This window comes from Populus euphratica, unplaced genomic scaffold (assembly GCF_000495115.2).
Source record: "Populus euphratica unplaced genomic scaffold, PopEup_1.0 scaffold172.1, whole genome shotgun sequence".
Classification (NCBI taxonomy): Eukaryota; Viridiplantae; Streptophyta; class Magnoliopsida; order Malpighiales; family Salicaceae; genus Populus; species Populus euphratica.
Genome location: NW_011499920.1, coordinates 851,081 through 872,698, shown reverse-complemented (window position 1 = coordinate 872,698; position 21,618 = coordinate 851,081). Strand labels below are relative to the sequence as shown.

Genomic DNA, 21,618 nt, shown 5'->3' with positions numbered 1-21,618 from the left:
GTGTAAGCTTTTATGGGGACTTGTGGAGTATGGAAATTTCATATTATTTTGTTGCCCTGACAAGTTTTGGCAAAGTTTGTTGCATTACTTGTGTAAAATAAATAGGCAAGTTGGTGGTGGATCTGCAGAAATTTCTTGGGCCAAACAATTTTTTCAAGAGAAGAGTTTTTTGTTGTTCTGTTAAGAATTTCCTTAGACCGTTATCATTTCTGCACCATAGTTACAGCTAAGAAAAAACAACACCAAATTATTATAATTTTTGCTCCAAATTCCTTTTTCCAAGTGCTTTTAAAGTTTGATTTTGCTCGTTATCAAATCAAATACAACATATAAACAAGAAAGTGAAGAAATAAATGTTATAAAGAAACATTTAGAAATTAATCAAGTTCTGGCATCAAATTATAAAATTTTTAGTTTAACATCAGCAAAGCCAACCCGTGCTTTGTGCTTTTTAAAGAGATCATTCAGTGCAACAACAAATTGGTTGTGAACTTCATCAAGCTGCGAAATTGATAAAAATGAATCCACGTATAAGCAGAAGTTGGATATTAAGCTATCACTCAGTGGTAAATCCATAAATTTATCTAAAATAGAGATGCAGGCAGCTTTAACTCCACCTTAACTAGACATTAAAGAAGTCTTAAGACAAAATAATAAATAAATAAAGATAGTGGAGGTAAAAGGAATTTGTCTCGTGTCTTTTTTTATTATAGAATAATAAAAATTCACTTTAAAATTGTTTTAAAGACAAGAGGAGATTCTTAACATTTCACTACTAAGAGGAGATTATTACATTTTGAAACCAATAGAAGCAATATAAAAAGGTTGTGTAAATTTTGATAAGAAAAGCGTAGACCTTCATGAAAGCTGCAAGATGTGGATTCGTTGGACAACTTGATGATAGTGGTCATTCAATCTTTTTTTTCTGGAGGTATGTGGAAGGTATCGAAGAGAGCAATGATTTTGGCTCGTGGAAAGAAAACTGACACCTTATATATGACCACAAAATTTACAGACATTATTGCCTCTATTGAAGCAGAAAATCAAGCACGACTATGGCACTGTAGACTCGGTTATATAAGTTAAAAGGGGATGAAAATACTTTAATTGAAAGGAAAGCTATTGAAAAATAAATCTGATGTGTTTGAAACATTCAAGAAATGGAAAGCTATAGTTGAGACTGAATCAGGTTTAAAGTTAAAATGCTTAAGATCTGATAATGGAGGAGAATACATTGATAGAGGTTTCAAAGAGTATTGTGCTGTCAATGGTATTAGAATGGAAAAGATTGTTTCAGGCACACCACAACTGAATGGCATTGCTGAATGGATGAACATGAACATCAATGAATGAGCTAAAAGCATGAGGTTGTATTCTAGGTTACCTCAAACATTTTGGGCTAACACAGTTGATATTGCAGTTTACTTGATCAACCATGGACCATCAGTTCCTTTGGAGTTCAGATTGCCCAAGAAGGTATGAAAAGTATAACTTTCTCATTTAAAGGTCTTTGGTTGTATTTTCTATATTCATATAGAGTCCGATGCTCGCAACAAGCTAGATGTCAAATCCAAGAAATGTTTCTTCATTAGATATGGAGATAAAAAATTTAGATTTCGATTCTGGGATGATTAGAACAGAAAGATTATTAGAAGCAGGAACATGATCTTTAATGAGAAAGTTTTGTACAAAGACAAATTAAGTGTAGAAACAAATATGGTTAATTCATATACAAATCCATAAAAATTTGAATTTATAAGATTAGAAGGGCTACCCGATGTTATCGAGTAGAACAAAAATTAAGAGTCTTTACAAGAAGATTCAAGCACATCTATACCCACTACTATGAGCTAAGTGAACCAATTGTTTATGTTCGCAGGTCTTCAAGGACTGTAAAGCCACCACAATGGTTCACACTTCTACTGAAATATATTTTGCTGATAGATAGTGGTGAACCACTAACTTATAAAGAATCCTTACACAATGAAAACTCAAACAAGTGGGAGTTAGTCATAAAGGATGAGATGGATTTGTTGTTGAAGAATAAAACTTGGGAGCTAACCACACTACCTGAAGGAAAGAAGGCTTTGCAAAACAAGTGGGTTTACAAAGTAAAGACTGAGCATGACGGAAGAAAATGGTTCAAGGCAAGACTTATTGTAAGAGGGTTTCAACAAAAGAAAGGGATTAACTACTCTAAGATATTTTGTCCAATTGTGAAGCTCACAATAATCAGAGTTGTTATGCAGATAGTAGTTACAGACAATTTACATCTTGAACAATTAGATATAAAAACAACATTTCTTTATAGTGACTTGAAAGAAGACATTTACATGCAACAACTAGAGGGGTTTGCAATACAAGAAAAGGAGAACCAAGTCTGCAAGTTAAGGAAAAGCCCATACGGTTTAAAGCAAACTCCAAAACAGTGGTACAAGAAGTTTGACAACTTCATATGTTATTTGGGGTACACAAGATGTTAAGCTAATCATTGTTGCTATATCAAATATTTTGACAACTCCTACATCATTCTACTATTATATGTAGATGATATGTTGATTGCAGGATCCAACATTGAGGAGATTAACAAGCTAAAATAATAATTGTCAAAACAATTTGAAATAAAGGATCTGGGAGTTGCTAAACAAATACTTAATATAAGAATCATCAAAGATAAAGATAAAGACATACTAAAGCTTTTACAAACAGAACATATCAAGAAGGTTCTCAATAGGTTTAATATGGAAAATGCTAAACCAGTAACTACACCTCTAAGGAATCATTTCAAACTCAACAAAGACCAATCACCAAAAACTAAGCTAGAATATGAATACATGGATAAGATTTTATACGTCTTAACTATTGGCTTGTTGATGTATGTTATGGTCTGTACCATACCAAACATTATCCATTCAGTGGGAGTTGTAAGCCGATATATGAGCAATCCTGAAAAGCAATATTGGAAGGTTATAAAATGGATCATGAGATACTTAAAAGGTTCCTTGGAGACTTATCTTACTTTCACAGCTAGTGGTTTGAAACTTAAAGGTTTTGTAGATGTTAATCTAGTAGGAGATGTTGATAGTAGAAAGAGCACTACAAGATATGTATACACTCTATGAGGCACTGCTACTTCTTGGAGTTCTACCTTACAAAAGATCTTCACTCTTTCAACGATAAAAGTTGAATATGTTGCAGTCTCAGAATCTGCAAAAGAGATAGTATGACTATAGAGTTTCCTAAAAGAATTGAACAAGATGAATGGAAAAGGTACTCTGTATAACAGTAGTTAGAGTGTAATCTTCTTTGCCAAGAATCCAGCATTTCACTCCAGGACTAAGCATATTCAGATCAAATATCACTTCATTCGACAATTGCTAGACAACGAGCAACTAATGCTAGAAAAGGTTTGTAGAAGCAAGAATACAGCTAACATATTAATCAAAGGAGTTACACTTGATAAATTGAAGTTGTGTAAAACTTCAGTTGGTCTTCAAGGATAAAAGATAATTTTATTATTTGTCTTCAAGTAGGAGATTGTTAGTAAGTAGAGACAAACAATGTTCAACCTCCACCATATGTAAGTGGAAATACCTCATCTCCCACTTGGCATATGATGGAGGTTTAAATTAAGGCAAAAATAGAGAGAGCAAAAGAGAGAGCTAGAGTGAATAGAGTTGAGTTGAAAAGAGTTTTTCTCCTCCTTTTTTTGTTTGTATTGTTTCCTTGATTGATTAATACAATTCAGTATTTCTGTGAAGTAGACAAGTTTTCAAACCATGTAAATTTATATATGTTTAATTTCTAGAATGTCCCACTAACAACTAGCAATGCTTTCTTGGTGCCACCAAGGAAAAAACCATGCAAAAGATGAGTCGTTAAAGACAAAAATAAAAATACCTCTGAAATGCTAAATTTCAAACAGGAGGTGCATTTTTGCACATTATCCAAACCTACAAACCTATGTATTCTAGTTTTGGATTATACCTGAACATTTATGATGACAAATTACATATTTTAATGGGACTGATCCAGCTGCCAAGTCTGCAGCATGCATTTCTCATCACTATAATCAAAGCCCAAACTTTGGGGAATGCTTCTTGTTTAATGGACATGAAGTTTAGGGTAGGAGGTGAATAGTGGAGGGGGAGGTGCCATGAAGGAGTATTAATGGTCTAACATTTATGTGTTAGTATACCAGTATTTTTAGACAATACAAACATCCAGCATGAAGCAAGCAAGAATCGAAAGCCTTGTCTTTATATGAAAAACCAAAACCTTTTTTCTGTTTTTCCAAGCAGCTTCTTTTACAGTAATGATGGAAATAATCCAAATCATCAACTACGATCCTTATCGAAAGGCTTGAGCAACCCGTAAGTAATTGCCATGGCAATCCAACCTCCAAGAAGAATTCTTACTGCAGATATCCTAACTGGTGAACCGCCAAGATAAGCTCCCAAGCCTCCAAAAAAAGCCAGAGCTACTGATGCAACCACAGGAATCATCACAATACTAACAACATTTTGAGCAACAAGAATGGCAGACAGCAAAGGCACACAAGATCCTATCAAAAATGATAAACCTGATGCAATTGCAGCCTTGTAGGGGTTTGTTAGCACCTCCTCTCTGTCATCCTCCAGCATTATTTCAGCACTTTTCCTCGCATCTTCTTGAATTACTTTCATTGCAGGAGATCTTCCAGGAGAAATACCCGGAGGTAACTTTGGCTCGTGGATCATACTTGGTGACCTTCTCTGTGTTGGCTCAGAGATGAGCTTGGCAAACTGTATATTTCCAGGGGGATCATCCAGCTTCGCTTCTCCATTCGTGCTTGCTAGCGTTGCTGTGACATCGATTCTGATTCCAGGAGAATCTTTTCCATCATTTTTTGAACTGAGATCGCTTACAGTTTCCCTTTCGATATCTCTCTGGGTTGAGACTGAAACAAACTCCCCAACAGCCATGCTACAGGCACCTGCAAGAGCTCCAGCCAGTCCAGACAAGACCATGGACCGGCTATCTTCCTTTGCTGCACCTACGCCAAGCATTAGTGATGTAGTGGAAAGCAAACCATCATTAGCTCCCAGAATAGCTGCTCGGAGCCATTGAGCTCGCCGCAATCTCTGGACTTTCTGAGCATCTTCATCAGCTACTGAAATCTTATGTTCAGCACAAGTTTCTGATATTTGATGTAAAGCCATGTTAAAGAGAGATGTGCTTTTAGCTTAGGGACAGAAGTTGGGGAGGAGTGTGGCTGCCTAGGTTGAGACACACAGAAGGCACGTGGAGTATATAAATATATCCAGGTATGTATAAGTAAATGGCATGGATGCGGCCGAACTGAGACCTTCACCGGTAAAAATGGATTTCTTCATAAAAAGACAAGAAGATACTTTGGTGGTACCGTGAAAGATTACTTATGGGACCAACACAAACGTTGAAGTCTAAGACAATTTCACCTTTTATGCTATGGATCAGAAGAACATCATTTTCTACTATCAATATTTGCGGAGAAAATCTTCCTTTAACATACACCTGTTAGATTCCTCTGTTGTCGTGGCCAGGTTCGACCTTGTTTACATCTACAAGATCCTTCCAGGTCACTTGCTTCCAGGATAACTGCAGGTTTTTTTTTTTTTTCCTCTCTTAAGGACTGCAATTTGACCCCTACTCCCCTGTGCAGCTATATTTTACTGGTTGCTTATATTTTATCCTATCACATTCAAATTTTTAGCTCAAATCTAAATTTAAATTAGCCCAAATTTAATCTAAATTAATTTAGATATTTAAAAAAAATATAAGAGAATTTATTTTTATTTTTAATATTTTTATAACCACTATGACCCTCCTCTCCTCAAACCAAAGATTTTAATTTTTTATCTTAAATTTTTTGTTAAAGAAAAATAAAAATGTAAATAATAAGTGATTCTTTTTTATATTATTTTCAATTATAGTTTGTTTATGAAATGATTAAAGAAGATATTAGGGTTTATAAAGATTAAAAGTTTATGTTGTTAAGATTGATTTATAATTATTAAAAATTTAATATTAGATGATTAATTAATATCTTATAGGAAATAAGGATTTGTAAGTTGATTTGTTTAAATTAATTTTTATAGGTTAAGAAATTCATTTTAACTTTGCTGGAAAATCTAGACAGAATGATCTTGAGGTTGAAGATGATCAAATTTTATTTTGATCCTTAATTTATGAGAATTTTAGTTTAGTCCCTAAACTTTGAAAAAATTACAATTTGACCCCTAAATATATTTTGAAATTCTAGAAAGTGTTATTATAAGGTTAAGGATGATGAATCTCAGTTTGATAATTAATTTGAAATATTTTTAGTTTGGTCCCTCAATTTTGGAAATTTGCATTTTAATCCCTAAACTTTATAAAAATTACAGTTCAGTCCCTAGTTCATTCTAGATAAAATTGAGGATGGTTTATGGGTGAAATTTCAGTATGGTTATATATTTACAGTTTGGTCCATTTTTTATGAAATTACATTTTGATCCTTGTTTTGGATAATTGTCGTTTTAGTCCCTAAACCTAGGAGACTAAACTTGGTTTTATTTTATGCATTAAAATTTTTTATTTGTGTTGTTTTCAGTTGCTTTTAAGTATATTTTTTATATTTATTGTATGTTCTCCTAACAATACTCAATAAGTTTTTTTGGTCTTTCTTCTGATATTCCTTTTAATTCTATATTTTTCGGGTGAGTGAATTAATGTTTAATATGCATATAATATAAATAAATATGTATGTTGATTATATGATGAGTATGATTAGTTAATCTCTTAAATATTTATATATGTTGCTTTATTTTTCAAATACTTGTTTATTCTTGAATTTGCACTCGTATTTTGTGGAACTATATTCTATTCAATATAATATACATTTCCTTCATGATTCTTCAAATATCTATTATGTCTTGATATAAAACTTGTCAATAACTCCATATTAATGGAAAGTAGTTAACATATATGCATATAGTATTCTATATACCTAGTTAATGAAAGATGCATCAGCCTGTGGCGACTAATCATCCCATAGTGATCACCTACGGGTGTCATCTGATCACTTTTGAGTCATCTGGTAACCTCCAGGTGTCATCTGGTCATCTTTAAGTGTCATTTAATAACTGATATCTAATATATATTCTACTTTATGATAATATGTTTAACATGTATATGTTTATATATATCAAGATAAATCGACTTACAAACCATTAATATCTAAAATATATATTAAATGTTATTCTCTCACTGAGTTGGTTTGAACTCACCCATCATTCTTAATATTATTTAAGGTTCTTAGTTTCTAATAGCAAGTAAATTTTGTTGAGTGTTTATGCTTCTTCAATTTTGATCGATATACCTTGCTTATTTGGCAAAGCTTTCCTTTTAGTTTTGATTCGATATTTTAGATGCTCCACTGTTATTTTATTGTAATAATGAGTATTATGAATTATTGTTTTTAGTTTAATTATTGATAAAAAGTTTTGAACTATTTTTTAGTTTCATTAGTTTTGAATAATATAATATTTTTAAATATTATGAAATGCTACGTATTTTTAAATGACTGATTCTTTTGATATGTCCGTTCTAAAACTTGACGTGAATAAAAAGTTCTTTTGACATTGTTCCTGCGTTACCGATTACAGATCCAGGATTCGGGTCGTGACAATAAGTAAATATATGCATGTTGAGGTTTTTTTTTTTTTTTGTTATATCTATCACTTGCTTATGCTTTCTTATCTAACCTCCATTGATAGGATTTGTTGAAGCATGGATGCATGCAACGCAAGTGCAAGACATTCAGAAAATGTGGGAGAATGGCAAGGCAAAACCAATAAATCCAATTCACAGCACTTTTCAGCAATGTGAAAGGTGACCGGCAAGGCAAATCTTTTATATTCAAGGTAATGATACTCAGCAATTTAGCACTATCTCAAGCATGTATGTCAAGTTCATGCAGCAGGTGCCATTTCACAAGGACTTTCTCAAAAGAACCGATCAGGGTAATTAGCTTCCCATATAAATCATATCAAGCCTTCCTTGTATGGTTGAACCAACACAAGAAACATCTTTGTAATGCTCTAGACGATTCAACACTGCATGGGTGACTGTCATCCGATTTTTACTTTAATTAAGAGTTATTGCAAGATTTAATCATTCCATACATCAAGGCAGTGTGATGGTAATGACCTCAAACCTTCCACTTCTACATCAGTATATCCTTTCAGGACATTCCTATACCAAATAAAAATCATAAAATGTTTCGAATAGAAGGTCTATGGTCTTCTTGTTCCCTAAGCTTGTTTGGATATTCACAAGTCTGTGCATGATTATAAGCTAAAATTTCACGGATGGAGCATTGCATGTACAATAAGGATATCTTAAAGAAGCAAAATTGAATTGAAAGACCACGAGTTAATATAAATGAGAGAGGTAATCATGTTTCATAGAAGAACAACAGTATATTTAACTCATGCTGCTAGCGTGACTTTAGAAATAGCCATCCCTCCTGTCTTGTTCCTCAGCTTCCTTGTTAGCAGCTTGAACAGACTTGAACCACAAAAATGCCTGCAGACAAGGTCAGGTTAGCTAAACAACAGCACTAGGCAACTTTATCATCCGCGACAGTTTGTCACTAAACGGATGTCATAAGCTAATCGAGTCAAAAAAATCTCTTCATCCATGCCCGTAGCTACAAGATTATGCCAACTTAAAAACTACCACAATTATATCATCATCACATCATGTCAAGATCCATTGAATTTCAAGAATCAATTTCCTGAGTCTTAGTCAATATATTTTCACTAGCTTAACACTCAGAAAGATATATAGCACTTACGGAAAAGGGAATGCCAGTAAACGCAAAGAATCCTAGCAATGGAGCGTAAAAAATGCTGTCTGGGTTCACAACTCCGAAAACCGGCCTCTGATTCACATACTCAAAAATGGAACCAATCTGAACACATTGAATTTTAATCAATCAAACCATCTACTTAATTAGTATATAAAGCTACAGAGGAGGGGAAAAAAAGAACAAGAAGTCAGGAAACTCACAGCGGCAATTGCTGTAATTGCTGAGGCAAGTAAATAAACAAAAAAGGGAACTTCAAAGTCCTGCTTGGATGAGTTCTCTTTGCCTTCACCCTTAGCCCATGGTGGGGGTTCATCAGAATCCGGTTTTGCCCAGGATGGGATAGTTTCTTCAGACTTACTAGACTTCGCAGACCCTTCAGTTGCAGCACACACAAAAAACTTCTTTTGCTTCTGATAAGTATAGTAACTCCCTCTACTTTTCACTGTTGATTGATTCGAATCCATTACCATATTTCTAACAAATAATCTAGAACATGAACCGTGAATTATCAAATCTGAATGGCACCAACACAACAATGTTGCAGCAGCCATTGTTTCCTTCTCTTCCCCCTCTCAAATTCTTCACTCTTCTTTCAATTCTTTATACTATAGACCTAAAAACATTGACAACATGATTAGAACAACCTTTATGCCAAGTTGCTAACTACAGTGTCCAACAAGAACATTCTTGGTTTTCACTGCAAAAATACTTTAGTTCTTTCATTTTCCTGGTAACATCACTTCTTAAATGATAAGTTAAGAAACACAAGCAAGACCCATGAAACATGCATGCAGAAATTCTTTCTGTCTTTGACATGCAATTGGTTTCATGTAAACTGTTTTTAAGCAACTTTTGTTGAATATTAGAGTATTTCTTGATTAGTGGCCATAATAGTATATGATGCTAAGGATGGTGATAATTCGTGATAGAAAACTGTAAAGAGACTCAAAAGATGAGAAGTGATGAAGGAATACCTGTTGAAATTTGGGTTAGAACACAAGGTTGAAGAGTGAAGTGTGCGAGGTGAAGCAGAGGATAAGCAGGGGAGCCTCTGCAGTTAGCTCAGCCACACAACTCAAATGGTTTCTTCCCTTCCTTTGCACTCTCTTCTTCTTGGGTTTGGTGGTTGTTTAGTTGGGCCTGGATATGTTCATGGTCCGGGCTTAGATTTTCAGTATGCAAAATTTTAAAGGGTCCAAAATTAAAATTATCTGTATTTTATTTTTTAAATTATTTTTTATTAAAATAATATTAAAATAATATTTTTTATTTTTAAGAAATTATTTTTTATATCAAAGCTATCAAAATAATCTAAAAAATATTAATTTAAAATAAAAAATTTAATTTTAAAAAAAAAACACTTTTTAAACAAAAAAATAAACAAAATATTAATCAAGACTATAATTTTACATAGATTTTAATCCAAACTATTTCTCAAACTTTAATTTAAAAAAATATAATTTATAATTTTTTAAATATATATTTTTAAATCCCAATCCTGAAAACTACTATATCGATAAGCTAACTAAACCTCAACCCCACAATCCTGATTATATAGTTGATTTTCAATTCACATAACTTTCTAGGTTAATCTTACAATTCATCTTACCAAAGTAAATTAAAATAATTCAAGTTAGCTCCTAAAATTTTTTTTATTTTTTTAACTAATATCTTTCTCTCTCTTTTATATATATATATATATATATATAAACCCAGGTAATAATACCATCATCATTAAAACTAGAAACATTATCACCACCAAATAATTCTTAGCCATGTTAAAATTTATTTGGAAAGGTTATTATGATTAATTTTTAAATAATTTTTTGTATTAAAATATATATTAATGATTTTTTTTATTTTTTACAAATTACTTTTAACATTCATATAATTTAAAAATATATTAATTTAAAATAAATAAAAAAATTAAATATTTTATTTCAAGAGAAATACAAAATCAAAAAGGTAATTGATCAGGACCAAATATGAAAGTACTGCGTGTTATGTCACTCTGTGTCGTCTTTTAAAAGCAATCAGCCATAACTTTTTATCTTCAAATCTGTCATATACCATAAAGAAAATGTACAACTCGACAAAGAAAACCCAACTTTTTGCTTAACAACATTAATTTTGTACAACATCATCGTCTTCATCCCTTGTCTGTTTTTGTAATCTCTTGCACGTAATCGGTGAGGTCACTGGGAGAAGAAAAGAAGCGGCCTCCCAGCGCCCATTCCTTGCCTTCATCATCAATCCAAACACACATTTTCTTCATTATTATCCACACTGATAATGGAGAGGTTGGTTGCCTTCCAAAGCATCATTGGCTTGGGAAATAAGGCAGGCAATGATTTAAAAAGCTTGGTTTGAGTAAATCCAGAAGATCGCCTATCACCCATCATCATCACACCATGATTGTCGTCATCACAAGCAATTTTACCAGTTCACACCTCGCGGGTTTCTCTTGTTCCCAAGCAATTTTACCTTTTTCTTTGCCATTTTTAGTTTGAGTTTTAGAGCCAATAAGTGGTAGAAAAAAAAACACATCGATTCAAAATATTGTTTTTATAATATCAATTTCGAATCCCTCCCTCTTCCCTCTGGGTCTTGAATCATGGCTTGAACGGTTTAAAAACTAAAGCTATAATTTTTATATAAAATAAAATAATATTGTTTTAGTAAAATAAATTGTTTTGAAATAAAACTCAATATTGCCAAACTCCAAGTTAACGAATCAAAAATGATCAATCAGACCAAGTTTACATGGCATGTCTATAATATTATAAATTCTTCAAACAATTTTATTTTAGTAAAAATAAATTAATTTAAAATAAAATTTAATATTATCAAACTCGAAATTAACAAGTTAAAGATGATTAATCAAATTAAGTTCACAAGACATGCCTTTAATATTGAAAAAAATACTTGATCAACATATAAATTGATGGCAAAACATTCTTTATTATTTAAAAATAATATGATAATGGTTTAAAAAATTCAAAAATAATATTATTTTAATAAAAAATATTAATTTCAAGTATGAGTGGTCAAGATGACCACACAAACTAAGTTTACATTATCAACATATAAATTGGTACCAAAACATTTATTTTAGTTAAAAATAAAATAATATAAGTTTAGAAAATCTCAAAACAATATTTTTTAATAAAAAAATTAATTTAAAATAAAAACCAACATCTACAAAGCAAGCTTCAAGACAAGAAACAATCAAGATAACCAATCAAACCAAGTTTACATGATCAACATATAAATTGATGCCAGAACATTCTTTATCATTTATAAAAAGAAAAGGAAGGGAAGAAAGGCAACCATGATAATAATCCTAATCACATCATCAAGGACAGTAAATCATGATCCTACACTTTTATAGAGATTCTGCAAATGGGGTTGAAAATCTTTTGCAGCTTTGCACCGAAAAGAATGATGAATGATTCTCCTGTAGTCAACTAACACACTTGATGCCCTGCAACACAGCAGCTCTTCCTTTTTCTCTTTTCATTTTTTTTTCTCAACTTTTCTGTTGGTAATGGTAGTCGGATTGGAAAGAAGCTAAAACTTTGATCATCATTTCACCAAAGATTCTGCAGCTTGCATAATTATTACATGGTTCTTCTTACTTTTTACTAAACAAAAAGTATGCACAAAATGAGAGAGAGAGAGAGATTTTTACACTTGTTTGGAATCTTGCTGGTTTTTATTTTTAGATTTTTTTTAAAATATATTTATTTTTAAAAATATCAAATTAGTTTTTAAATTTTTTTATAATTTTAATGTATTAATATAAAAAAATATAAAAATATATTTTCAAAAAATAAATATTTGTAAAAAAATTCTGCCCCTGTGATATCAGACACTATTCTGTAAAGGTTAGCTGTTGTTTGCTGTATTTATTTATTTATTTATTTATTTATGTGGGGTATCCGGGTCAGCTTGCGCGCACCACGACTAATCCTCACCGCCCACTGAATACTCTGCAAACCTAATAAGCATGTAAGACACCGCGAAGGTAACATGCATACATGCTAAGACTCAAACTCAATGCAGTAAAAAGAAATAAGCTCCTTTTACTGCTAAGCCAAGCTATAGTTTGCCATTTTACTGTATTTTTTGAGTGGCTGAGTGCTGTCATTGTTTAATCACAGGCTAAATTGTAACATATCAATTACAGCTCCACGTCAACCTTTTTTTTTTTTTCTAAGGGGTAATTATCAATTAGACCCCAAGCAAAAATAAGTTTCTTATTAGCCCCTCCATCTATTGGGTATCACCGTTAAATAGAAGCTACATATTGGCTTGTATTGAAGGTTGGAGCGTTATTTTTTTCACCCTTATTAAATTTATTCTAGTTTAACAGATTAATTTAAAATTATATTAGACTTAATTTTAAAAAATATGTTTTAAAAATTTACTTGCTTGATCAATTAACTTTTAATTTAATTAAAAAAAATTAAAATTATATTATTTTAAATTATCTAAATCAATCTACATTAACATAATCAACCGATGACTTAGATCATGGGTTAAGTTTAGTTTCATGAATATAATTTTTTTAATAAGTTAATAAATTTTGTTTAGGTGATGGGTTTGACTTATATTAATAAAATAATACAATAAATTATCTAGATTAATTTTTAAAAAATAAAAAAGGTATCATCCTAACCGACCCAATTTAATCTAAATCAATCAAATCAACTCGTGACTCAAATTATGGGTCGGGTCAAGCTTTATTACTATAATATTTTTAATAAATTTATAAATTCTATTTGGGTGACCAGTTTGACTTGTATTAATAACATAGTGCAATAAATTATCCAGGTATTCATGTATTGGCATGTCGTTGTAGTGCTCCATCGACTAATCAAATATGCCACATGCAATGCAATAAATTCAGTCTACACAAATCGCAATCGAAGAAGACGGTTCCTTCTAAGATCCATTTTGTGCTCCACATCCACGTGTACCCATCAGAAATTGTTGCCTCCCCACGCCATTTTTTCACTTACGTGCTCCGACAAGGTACTAAGCTAGGCTCTTGTCCAACGGGAAAGCAATTAATACCGGTTCCTAGTTTCTACCATGTTGCTTGCTTAGCTGCACTCGCACATGTTCAGCACAGGTAAAACCAGTAAAGAACAACATCAATACATAAAATAAATTGCGCCGGGATACCAGGATTCAGACAGCATATAGAATTCTATTAAATAAAAAAAGGAGCAAATAAAAGCATACAGTGTTAGAGGCTGTTCTGCGCTATGTTCTAGGAGAGCATTTGACGTGAAAATACATTAAATTAATATTTTTTTAATATTTTTATTATAATATAGATTTAAAATCATTTAAACACACCGTGAAAAAGCAAAAACAATGGATTCCGAGTGCTCCATGGCTGGATCTTTTCATGCTATCAGCCTTGTATTCTCTCTGCAATATAATTTACATGATGGGCTCAAGCAGCAAGTAGAACAATGATGGCAATCATTATATTATCACATGGAAATGCAATTCCTGATGATCACAATGATGATCGATGGTAAGAATTAAAATCATTTTCAGGAGCAAACTGGTAAGAAAAATCCATGGCAATCATGTTCTGGGGCATCACGATTGCATGATCCATGACAGGACATTGATGGGTTTCCCAGAAAAATGTCCGAGACATGCAGATGATCATCTCGTTTCCACGTTCTTAACTACCAAATCAATTCCATACCGTGTGCGTGCCAACAATACCGTTTGTTGCTGGTGACTTTCTTGGACTATGAACACAGGAACGAGTTCATATATATAATGTGAGAATTCTTTGTATTGTTCTTGTCCTGGTAGCTTAGCAAGCTTAGTTATCATGATTTAGAATATTTTTGAAAATGTTTTTTAATTTAAAATATATTTAAATGTTTTTTATTTTAAACATTAACATATTAATGTGAGAATTCTTTGTATTGTTCTTGTCCTGGTAGCTTAGCAAGCTTAGTTATCATGATTTAGAATATTTTTGAAAATGTTTTTTAATTTAAAATATATTTAAATGTTTTTTATTTTAAATATTAACATATTAAAATCATAAAAAAATATTTAAAAAACATTAATTTAGTAATTTTTCAAGGTAAACACATTTTTAAATAGCACAAAAAACAAATATACTATTAACTCTGGGCAAGTTATAAAGTTTGTTTGGTATTGTAGTGTATGGTTTCTTTAAAAAATATTTTTTAATTAAAAATAAATTAAATTATTTTTTTGAATTTTCTTATTTTTTATATTAGCATATTAAAATCATAAAAATCATAAATTTAATATCTTTTATAATGAAAAATAATTTAAAAGGTAAAAACATACATAATGCCACAAAATAGTAAACTTTCATATGTTATTATTGAAGATAAAATATCTAAGCATGATCAAACTTGTGATTTGATTTAAAAAAAATAAAAAAATAAAATAAAATTTTGAATCGACAAGAATCAACCCGTGAATATGCCGTACTTGTAAAATGTGATTAACTGATTGCCGTGAAAAATACAGAGCGTGACAGCAGGGGAGCAGAAAGGAATGGGAGTGGGGGTGAGCATGGGGGCTAGAAAGCAAATGGGGCACTGACCTCTCCCCTCCTCTCCTAGGCTGCATCAAGAATGCCAGCTGTCTTCATTGTATCTTCATTGGAAGACGTTATTTAGAAAAGCTAGGTAGTATTGTTTTTTTAATATACAGGTAATATTGGTTTTTTTTTATTATTGTATTTTAATTATAAAAAAATTAGAAAAATTAATTATATTATAATATATAACTATTTAAACAATTTGATAAAATTAGTTAATTTAATGAATCTAAAAATAACTTAAATATTTTTAATATTAAAAAATAAAATTTAAATAAATTCACTAAACCTATAACACAGCTTATAAAATATAAATAAAAAATAAAAATAAAAATATATAATAAAAAAATATTATTTTAACTTTTCAATATTTATTTTACAGGGTAAAGTAAGAGTGACAAACAAAATGTTGTTTTACCATTTCTTTTGCAAAAAATTTATTCCTGCTTATCTTGCAGTAATGCTAAAATACTATTCATTAAAATGATATTTTTTTTACTAATTTTTTAATGGTTTGTTTAATTTTTATAAAATTATTTTTATTTCAGGACTTGTATTATATATTTGGAATATTTACTCGGATTAATTCAAATTATTTTTTTAATTGAATTTTTTTAATTTTATTTTTTAATATTTAATTAATTGAGAATTATTCAGGTTATTTTCAAACTCATTAAGTAAACAAAATCATATCAAGTTGTGAAAATAATTATATATCAAATATATTAAAATACAACTAGCTCTTCTAAATAATATTTTTATCATTTTAATGTATACAAACAAAAAATATATATTTATACCATTCAGAAAACTATAGTACCAATTTAGCTCTTCTAAATAATACATCCCATTATAAGCTCATTTGGCTAAATGTTTGTGATAATGTTTATTATTTAACAGTTACAATATATCATTTGAATATAAAATCAATTGTAATTTTTATGCGTGGGCCTTACTATTATATGCATTGAAAACTCTATTTTGTTGAATTTAAAATTACATGCTGTTTGTTATGTTTACGTAACATAGCCTCTTTTTTTATTTGCTTTTTAATGTGATTGTGTTTGTTGTTGTGTAGTATTTCCTGACTGACATTTCATAGATTTTTACAGGGTTATATTATTTGTTTTTTTTCTTTTTATTTATTAATCTTTGTAAATCTTAAATCTTAAATCTTGAACCATTCATACTTTTGGCTTGCCTTCCCATCTTATCTCTGAATTTTGTTTTTATTTCTGATTCAAGGTATTCGATCTTTATTTTTGTTCCCTTCCATCTCTACTATAATTATATATTATTTTTTGTATTGTAATTTTGGTTTTTAAGTCTTTGGATTTTTTTGGTTGGACCGGTCGGACCGAGTGCTGTCTCAAGTTAAATGCATTAAACTAGATCCAACCTAGTAAAAAAATTTAATTTTGATTTTTAATGGTGTTTTATTCAAAAAAATTAGTGTTTAATATTATTCAATAACATTGTATAAATTAGATGAAGATTGCTTGATGACATAATATTTACATTAAAAACTATCAATATTAATATATATTTTTTAATTATCCTATAATCTCAATTTGAAAAGCATTTTTAACTAAATACATTACATTATTTTCTATTCAACCTTAATTTCAATTATAGTTTTAACCAAACATATATAAATACAAAATCAACCTCAATTTAAAATACTTTTTATAAAATATTTTTTTTAATTACAATCACAAAAACGTCAAATACACATTATACTTTAAGAGTAATATTTTTGTAAAAATATAATAAAATAATATTTTATTTAACACTCATTAAAGCAAATATTGAAAAACAAAATAATATATATTTAGCTTTCCAACGTCTTCCAAAGGACGAGTTCCCTTTTCTTCTCAAAATTAACAAAAGTGAAAACCAACTTCTTTTTTAACCTTAAATTTAACGGTCTCCAGAATTAAAGGCTGAGCTGGCTTTTGAGTGGGTAGGGACAGAGAGGTAGCCGGCGCGGCTGGTCAGGTTGTTTTGCCCCCAAAGCCAAGCTTTCTCTCTTTTGTTTTGTTTTATGCATAGTTACTAAATTCATCAATACTTACTAAATTCAGTACAACGTCGTGAATTTATAAAGTGAATTCAAAACAAAGACAACATATTTTTTATATTAAAAAAACAACATTTTTTAAATAAAAATTAAAAAAAAAGTTCTTGAAATTGTCGGGTTGGATGAACAGATTTAATCGGTCAACCTTTTAAAACGAAACTCTTTTCGATTTGGTTAAATTAAGGACATCCATTTCAGGATTAGAGGATTGATGAGAGGTTTATACGAGCGAAGTATACTATCCTTGTGTGTATGGACAAAGAGGGTCCCTGATGCTGGTTTCCACTGTACTGTATATTTTCACGCGATATCGGTGATTGTGTCTTGAAAACTTTGTTTCTACTCGCACTCTCGTATATAAAGATGGTGGACTGGATTGCATTCTTGTGAAGTGTGAACATTCTCTCCCCTGCCCACTTTCTGTTTTTCCCTTTTAGTAATTAATAACCCCCCCACCCGCCCCCTTTTCTGCTGCTGCCTATATATTCCACCAACTGTTCCTTGTTTCAAGAACTTGCAGTAGTGACTTGTACTTGTTATGTTGATGGCTTCTGTAAGTTGGTGTTGCCTTTTCTGTCTCTTTCTTGCTGTTTTTGTAGCAGAAGTTGGTTTTTGCTCTTCTTCCAAGGTTTGTGCTGATTCTTGACATGATATATGTTTTTTCCTGCTAGTTTCTTGGTGGGTTTTATTTGATGTTTTGTTTTGATTCTTGAATTTGTAGGTTTATGTGGTTTATATGGGAAGCAAAAGTGGGGATGACCCAGATGATGTTTTGAGCCAAAATCATCACATGCTTGCTTCTGTACATGGAGGAAGGTCAAAACTTTGTGCCCTTTTCAATACTTTCATGTCATTAGATGTTTCGTTTTTTGTTGGTTTAATGTGGTGTGCTACTGACAGTGTTGAGCAAGCGCGGGCCTCTCACCTTTATACTTATAGACATGGCTTTAAAGGTTTTGCTGCTAAGCTGACCGATGAACAAGCTTCTCAGATTGCTAGTAAGTTTGTAACTTTAGGATCAATTTATTGCTTTGTTCTGGAATCAGAATGATATTTATGATAGCATTTCTCTGGTTTTTCGTGACAGAGATGCCTGGAGTGGTCTCTGTGTTTCCCAATTCGAAAAGAAAGCTACATACCACTCACTCATGGGATTTCATAGGTCTGGCGGGTGAAGAGACCATGGAGATACCAGGGCATTCAACCAAGAACCAAGTCAATGTTATAATTGGTTTTATTGATACTGGTGAGGGTCTTTTTTTTGCCTTTAAAAGTAGTTTCCTGTGTACTAATTCTTGATTGAATACCCCCGTGAGTTTTGATTAAGTGCTGCTGCATATACAGACAAGTCTTCCGATATATTTTTCTTTTTGCTGAATGATGTCCTTGATATTAGAGATTCATTCCGAAATGCCATCTTTGCTTGTTTACTACTTAAGAAATTCCTGATAAATTTGGTTGGCATATAAATTTTAAAAACAAATAGTGGATTTGATTCTTATGGTCAGGAATTTGGCCTGAATCTCCAAGTTTTAGTGATGCCGATATGCCTCCAGTGCCAGCCAGATGGAGGGGGAAGTGCCAGCTGGGAGAAGCATTCAATGCTTCATCTTGCAACAGGTTCATTCTTGCTCAATAATTTATTCTATGATTGACTCAGAGGACATTAATTTATTGGTGGAGGATCTAAATTTATTAATAGGAAAGTGATTGGAGCACGATACTACAAGAGTGGCTATGAAGCTGAAGAAGATTCATCAAGGATAATGTCATTTAGATCTCCAAGGGACAGCTCTGGTCATGGCAGTCACACAGCCTCGATAGCTGCTGGTCGTTATGTTACAAATATGAATTATAAGGGGTTGGCAGCTGGAGGGGCTAGAGGAGGTGCACCAATGGCCAGAATTGCAGTTTACAAGACATGTTGGGAGTCAGGTTGCTATGATGTTGACTTGTTAGCTGCCTTTGATGATGCAATCAGAGACGGGGTTCATATTTTGTCCGTGTCTTTGGGTCCTGACGCTCCCCAGGGAGATTATTTCAATGATGCCATCTCCATTGGGTCATTCCATGCTGCTAGCCGTGGAGTGTTAGTAGTTGCTTCAGTTGGAAATGCAGGAACCCGTGGCTCCGCAACCAACCTTGCCCCTTGGATGATCACTGTTGGTGCTAGTTCGATGGATAGGGATTTTGCATCTGACATTGTTTTAGGAAATGCCACAAAATTCATGGTAATACAACTCCGTCCTTCTATTAAGTATTGTTTGCAGTAATTGGCAGAGCCTTATTAGTTCTCAATTCTGAAAAACAGGGGGAAAGTCTGAGTCTCTTTGAAATGAAAGCCTCTGCAAGGATCATCTCTGCCTCTGAAGCCTTTGCAGGATATTTCACACCTTATCAATCCAGGTGAAGCAACAGGTACTTGAAAGTGAGTGAAATTTATATTCCGATGCATGGGAGAAATCTGAGTTAGTTTCCTTTTTCTTGCTTGTTCATGTAGTTACTGTTTGGAGAGTTCCTTGAATGGTACCAAAGCCAGAGGGAAAGTTCTTGTCTGTCGACATGCTGAGAGTTCAAGTGAGTCTAAGATTGCAAAGAGCCAGATAGTGAAAGAAGCTGGAGGAGTTGGAATGGTTCTTATTGACGAGGCAGATAAAGATGTTGCCATCCCTTTTCCCTTCCCTTCAGCTGTTGTGGGGAGGGAGATGGGAAGAAAGATTCTATCTTACATAAATAACACACGGTTTGTCTTTTTCTTGCCAGTATGGAGACTGGGTGTTTGAGCACTCAAGTTTCTCAAATTTTCTGATTCAGGGTACTCTGATTGTGAACAGCAAACCAATGTCAAGAATTTCCCGTGCAAAGACAGTTTTGGGTTCTCAACCAGCACCTCGTATTGCTTCATTTTCTTCCAAAGGACCCAATTCCCTGACCCCTGAAATTCTGAAGGTAACTTTTCAACTTGAGATCAACTAGTTTTTCAGAAGACCTCCTGGCCTATTTTAATTATTTTTTCAACTTATGTCACGCTTCGTTTATGATATTCTAAGTTTCTACCTCTTTCCTTGTGACATTACTGCTTTGTAGCCTGATGTTGCAGCTCCTGGACTGAACATCCTCGCAGCCTGGTCTCCAGCAGCTGGGAAAATGCAATTCAACATTCTTTCTGGAACTTCTATGTCATGCCCACACATAACAGGAGTTGCAACCTTGATCAAAGCAGTTCACCCGTCCTGGTCTCCATCTGCCATCAAGTCTGCAATCATGACCACAGGTAAGTGATGATTGATTTGGTGTTCCACGACAAGTTCTCTCTGTGGGATTCATGAAGTCTCTAAAATATGCTACCTTTTGTTGAGAATTATCTGACCAAGAATCTGGATTTCAAATGGAAAATGCAGCTACCATACTGGATAAGAGTGGCAAACCCATCAGAGTGGATCCTGAAGGAAGAATGGCCAATGCATTTGATTATGGGTCAGGGTTTGTTGATCCTACAAGAGTTCTTGATCCTGGCCTCATCTATGATGCCCATCCAATAGATTATAAAGCTTTTCTCTGTTCAATTGGTTATGGTGAGAAATCACTGCGTCTGGTCACAAGAGATAACAGCACATGTAATCAGACATTCACAACAGCTTCTAGCCTCAATTACCCTTCAATCACCGTTCCAAATCTTAAAGACAGCTTCTCAGTGACTCGAACCGTGACAAATGTTGGGAAAGCGAGAAGTGTTTACAAAGCTGTAGTGTCTAATCCGGCAGGAATCAATGTTACCGTTGTGCCAAAACAACTAATCTTTAACAGCTATGGCCAGAAGATCAAATTCACAGTGAATTTCAAGGTGGCTGCTCCATCAAAGGGCTATGCATTTGGTTTTTTGACATGGAGGAGCACAGATGCACGGGTCACCAGCCCCCTAGCTGTCCGGGCTGCACCCTCTCCCATGGGGCTGATGAGATAGCCCGGCTTAGTTTGTATATATTAGCTTAGGAACTTTGAGATCCTGATAACCCTACACGTATACAGATGCAGAAATATACTTGA

General features: G+C 32.5%; 3 protein-coding genes across 5 annotated transcripts in view; 1 reads left to right on the top strand and 2 right to left on the bottom strand.

The window, feature by feature from the left end:
- Positions 1-4,154: 4,154 nt before the first annotated feature.
- LOC105135085 (vacuolar iron transporter homolog 1-like) lies at positions 4,155-5,713 on the bottom strand. The gene is made up of 2 exons (XM_011039786.1): positions 4,583-5,713; positions 4,155-4,480 (listed from the first exon to the last, which is right to left on the bottom strand). The coding sequence occupies exons 1-2, from the start codon at positions 5,199-5,201 to the stop codon at positions 4,338-4,340; spliced, it is 762 nt and encodes a 253-aa protein (XP_011038088.1). The 5' UTR covers positions 5,202-5,713; the 3' UTR covers positions 4,155-4,337.
- A 2,619-nt stretch (positions 5,714-8,332) lies between these two features.
- On the bottom strand, positions 8,333-9,968 carry LOC105135084 (uncharacterized). Its single transcript, XM_011039785.1, has 4 exons — positions 9,850-9,968; positions 9,076-9,488; positions 8,861-8,977; positions 8,333-8,589 (listed from the first exon to the last, which is right to left on the bottom strand). Exons 2-4 carry the CDS (start codon positions 9,424-9,426, stop codon positions 8,512-8,514), a joined length of 546 nt encoding a protein of 181 aa, XP_011038087.1. The 5' UTR covers positions 9,427-9,488; positions 9,850-9,968; the 3' UTR covers positions 8,333-8,511.
- A 7,801-nt stretch (positions 9,969-17,769) lies between these two features.
- The window catches only part of LOC105135083 (subtilisin-like protease SBT3.5), a 4,049-nt gene continuing 200 nt past the window's right edge, over positions 17,770-21,618 (top strand). The window contains exons 1-12 of one of the 3 annotated variants that reach the window (XR_844122.1): positions 17,770-17,960; positions 18,080-18,199; positions 18,293-18,387; positions 18,472-18,569; positions 18,659-18,817; positions 19,080-19,191; positions 19,274-19,802; positions 19,883-19,977; positions 20,072-20,314; positions 20,406-20,520; positions 20,659-20,845; positions 20,973-21,585. Coding sequence is in view for 1 of the 3 variants with exons in the window: in XM_011039784.1 (XP_011038086.1) it covers positions 18,110-18,199; positions 18,293-18,387; positions 18,472-18,569; positions 18,659-18,817; positions 19,080-19,191; positions 19,274-19,802; positions 19,883-19,977; positions 20,072-20,314; positions 20,406-20,520; positions 20,659-20,845; positions 20,973-21,535 (2,286 nt within the window). In the remaining 2 variants the exon portion in view is untranslated. The other 2 variants (XR_844121.1, XM_011039784.1) reach the window with 2 other exon arrangements.

Bases quoted from the DNA above. Each gene is read 5' to 3' on its own strand.
- LOC105135085 (XM_011039786.1), bottom strand. From the start codon at position 5,201: ATGGCTTTACATCAAATATCAGAAACTTGTGCTGAACATAAGATTTCA. The intron at 4,481-4,582 runs GTTTATCATTTT...TTGCATCAGTAG, and splicing joins CAAGGCTGCAATTGCATCAG to CTCTGGCTTTTTTTGGAGGC.
- LOC105135084 (XM_011039785.1), bottom strand. From the start codon at position 9,426: ATGGCTGCTGCAACATTGTTGTGTTGGTGCCATTCAGATTTGATAATT. The intron at 8,978-9,075 runs GTGAGTTTCCTG...CAATGTGTTCAG, and splicing joins CAATTACAGCAATTGCCGCT to ATTGGTTCCATTTTTGAGTA. The intron at 8,590-8,860 runs GTAAGTGCTATA...CCTTGTCTGCAG, and splicing joins TTACTGGCATTCCCTTTTCC to GCATTTTTGTGGTTCAAGTC.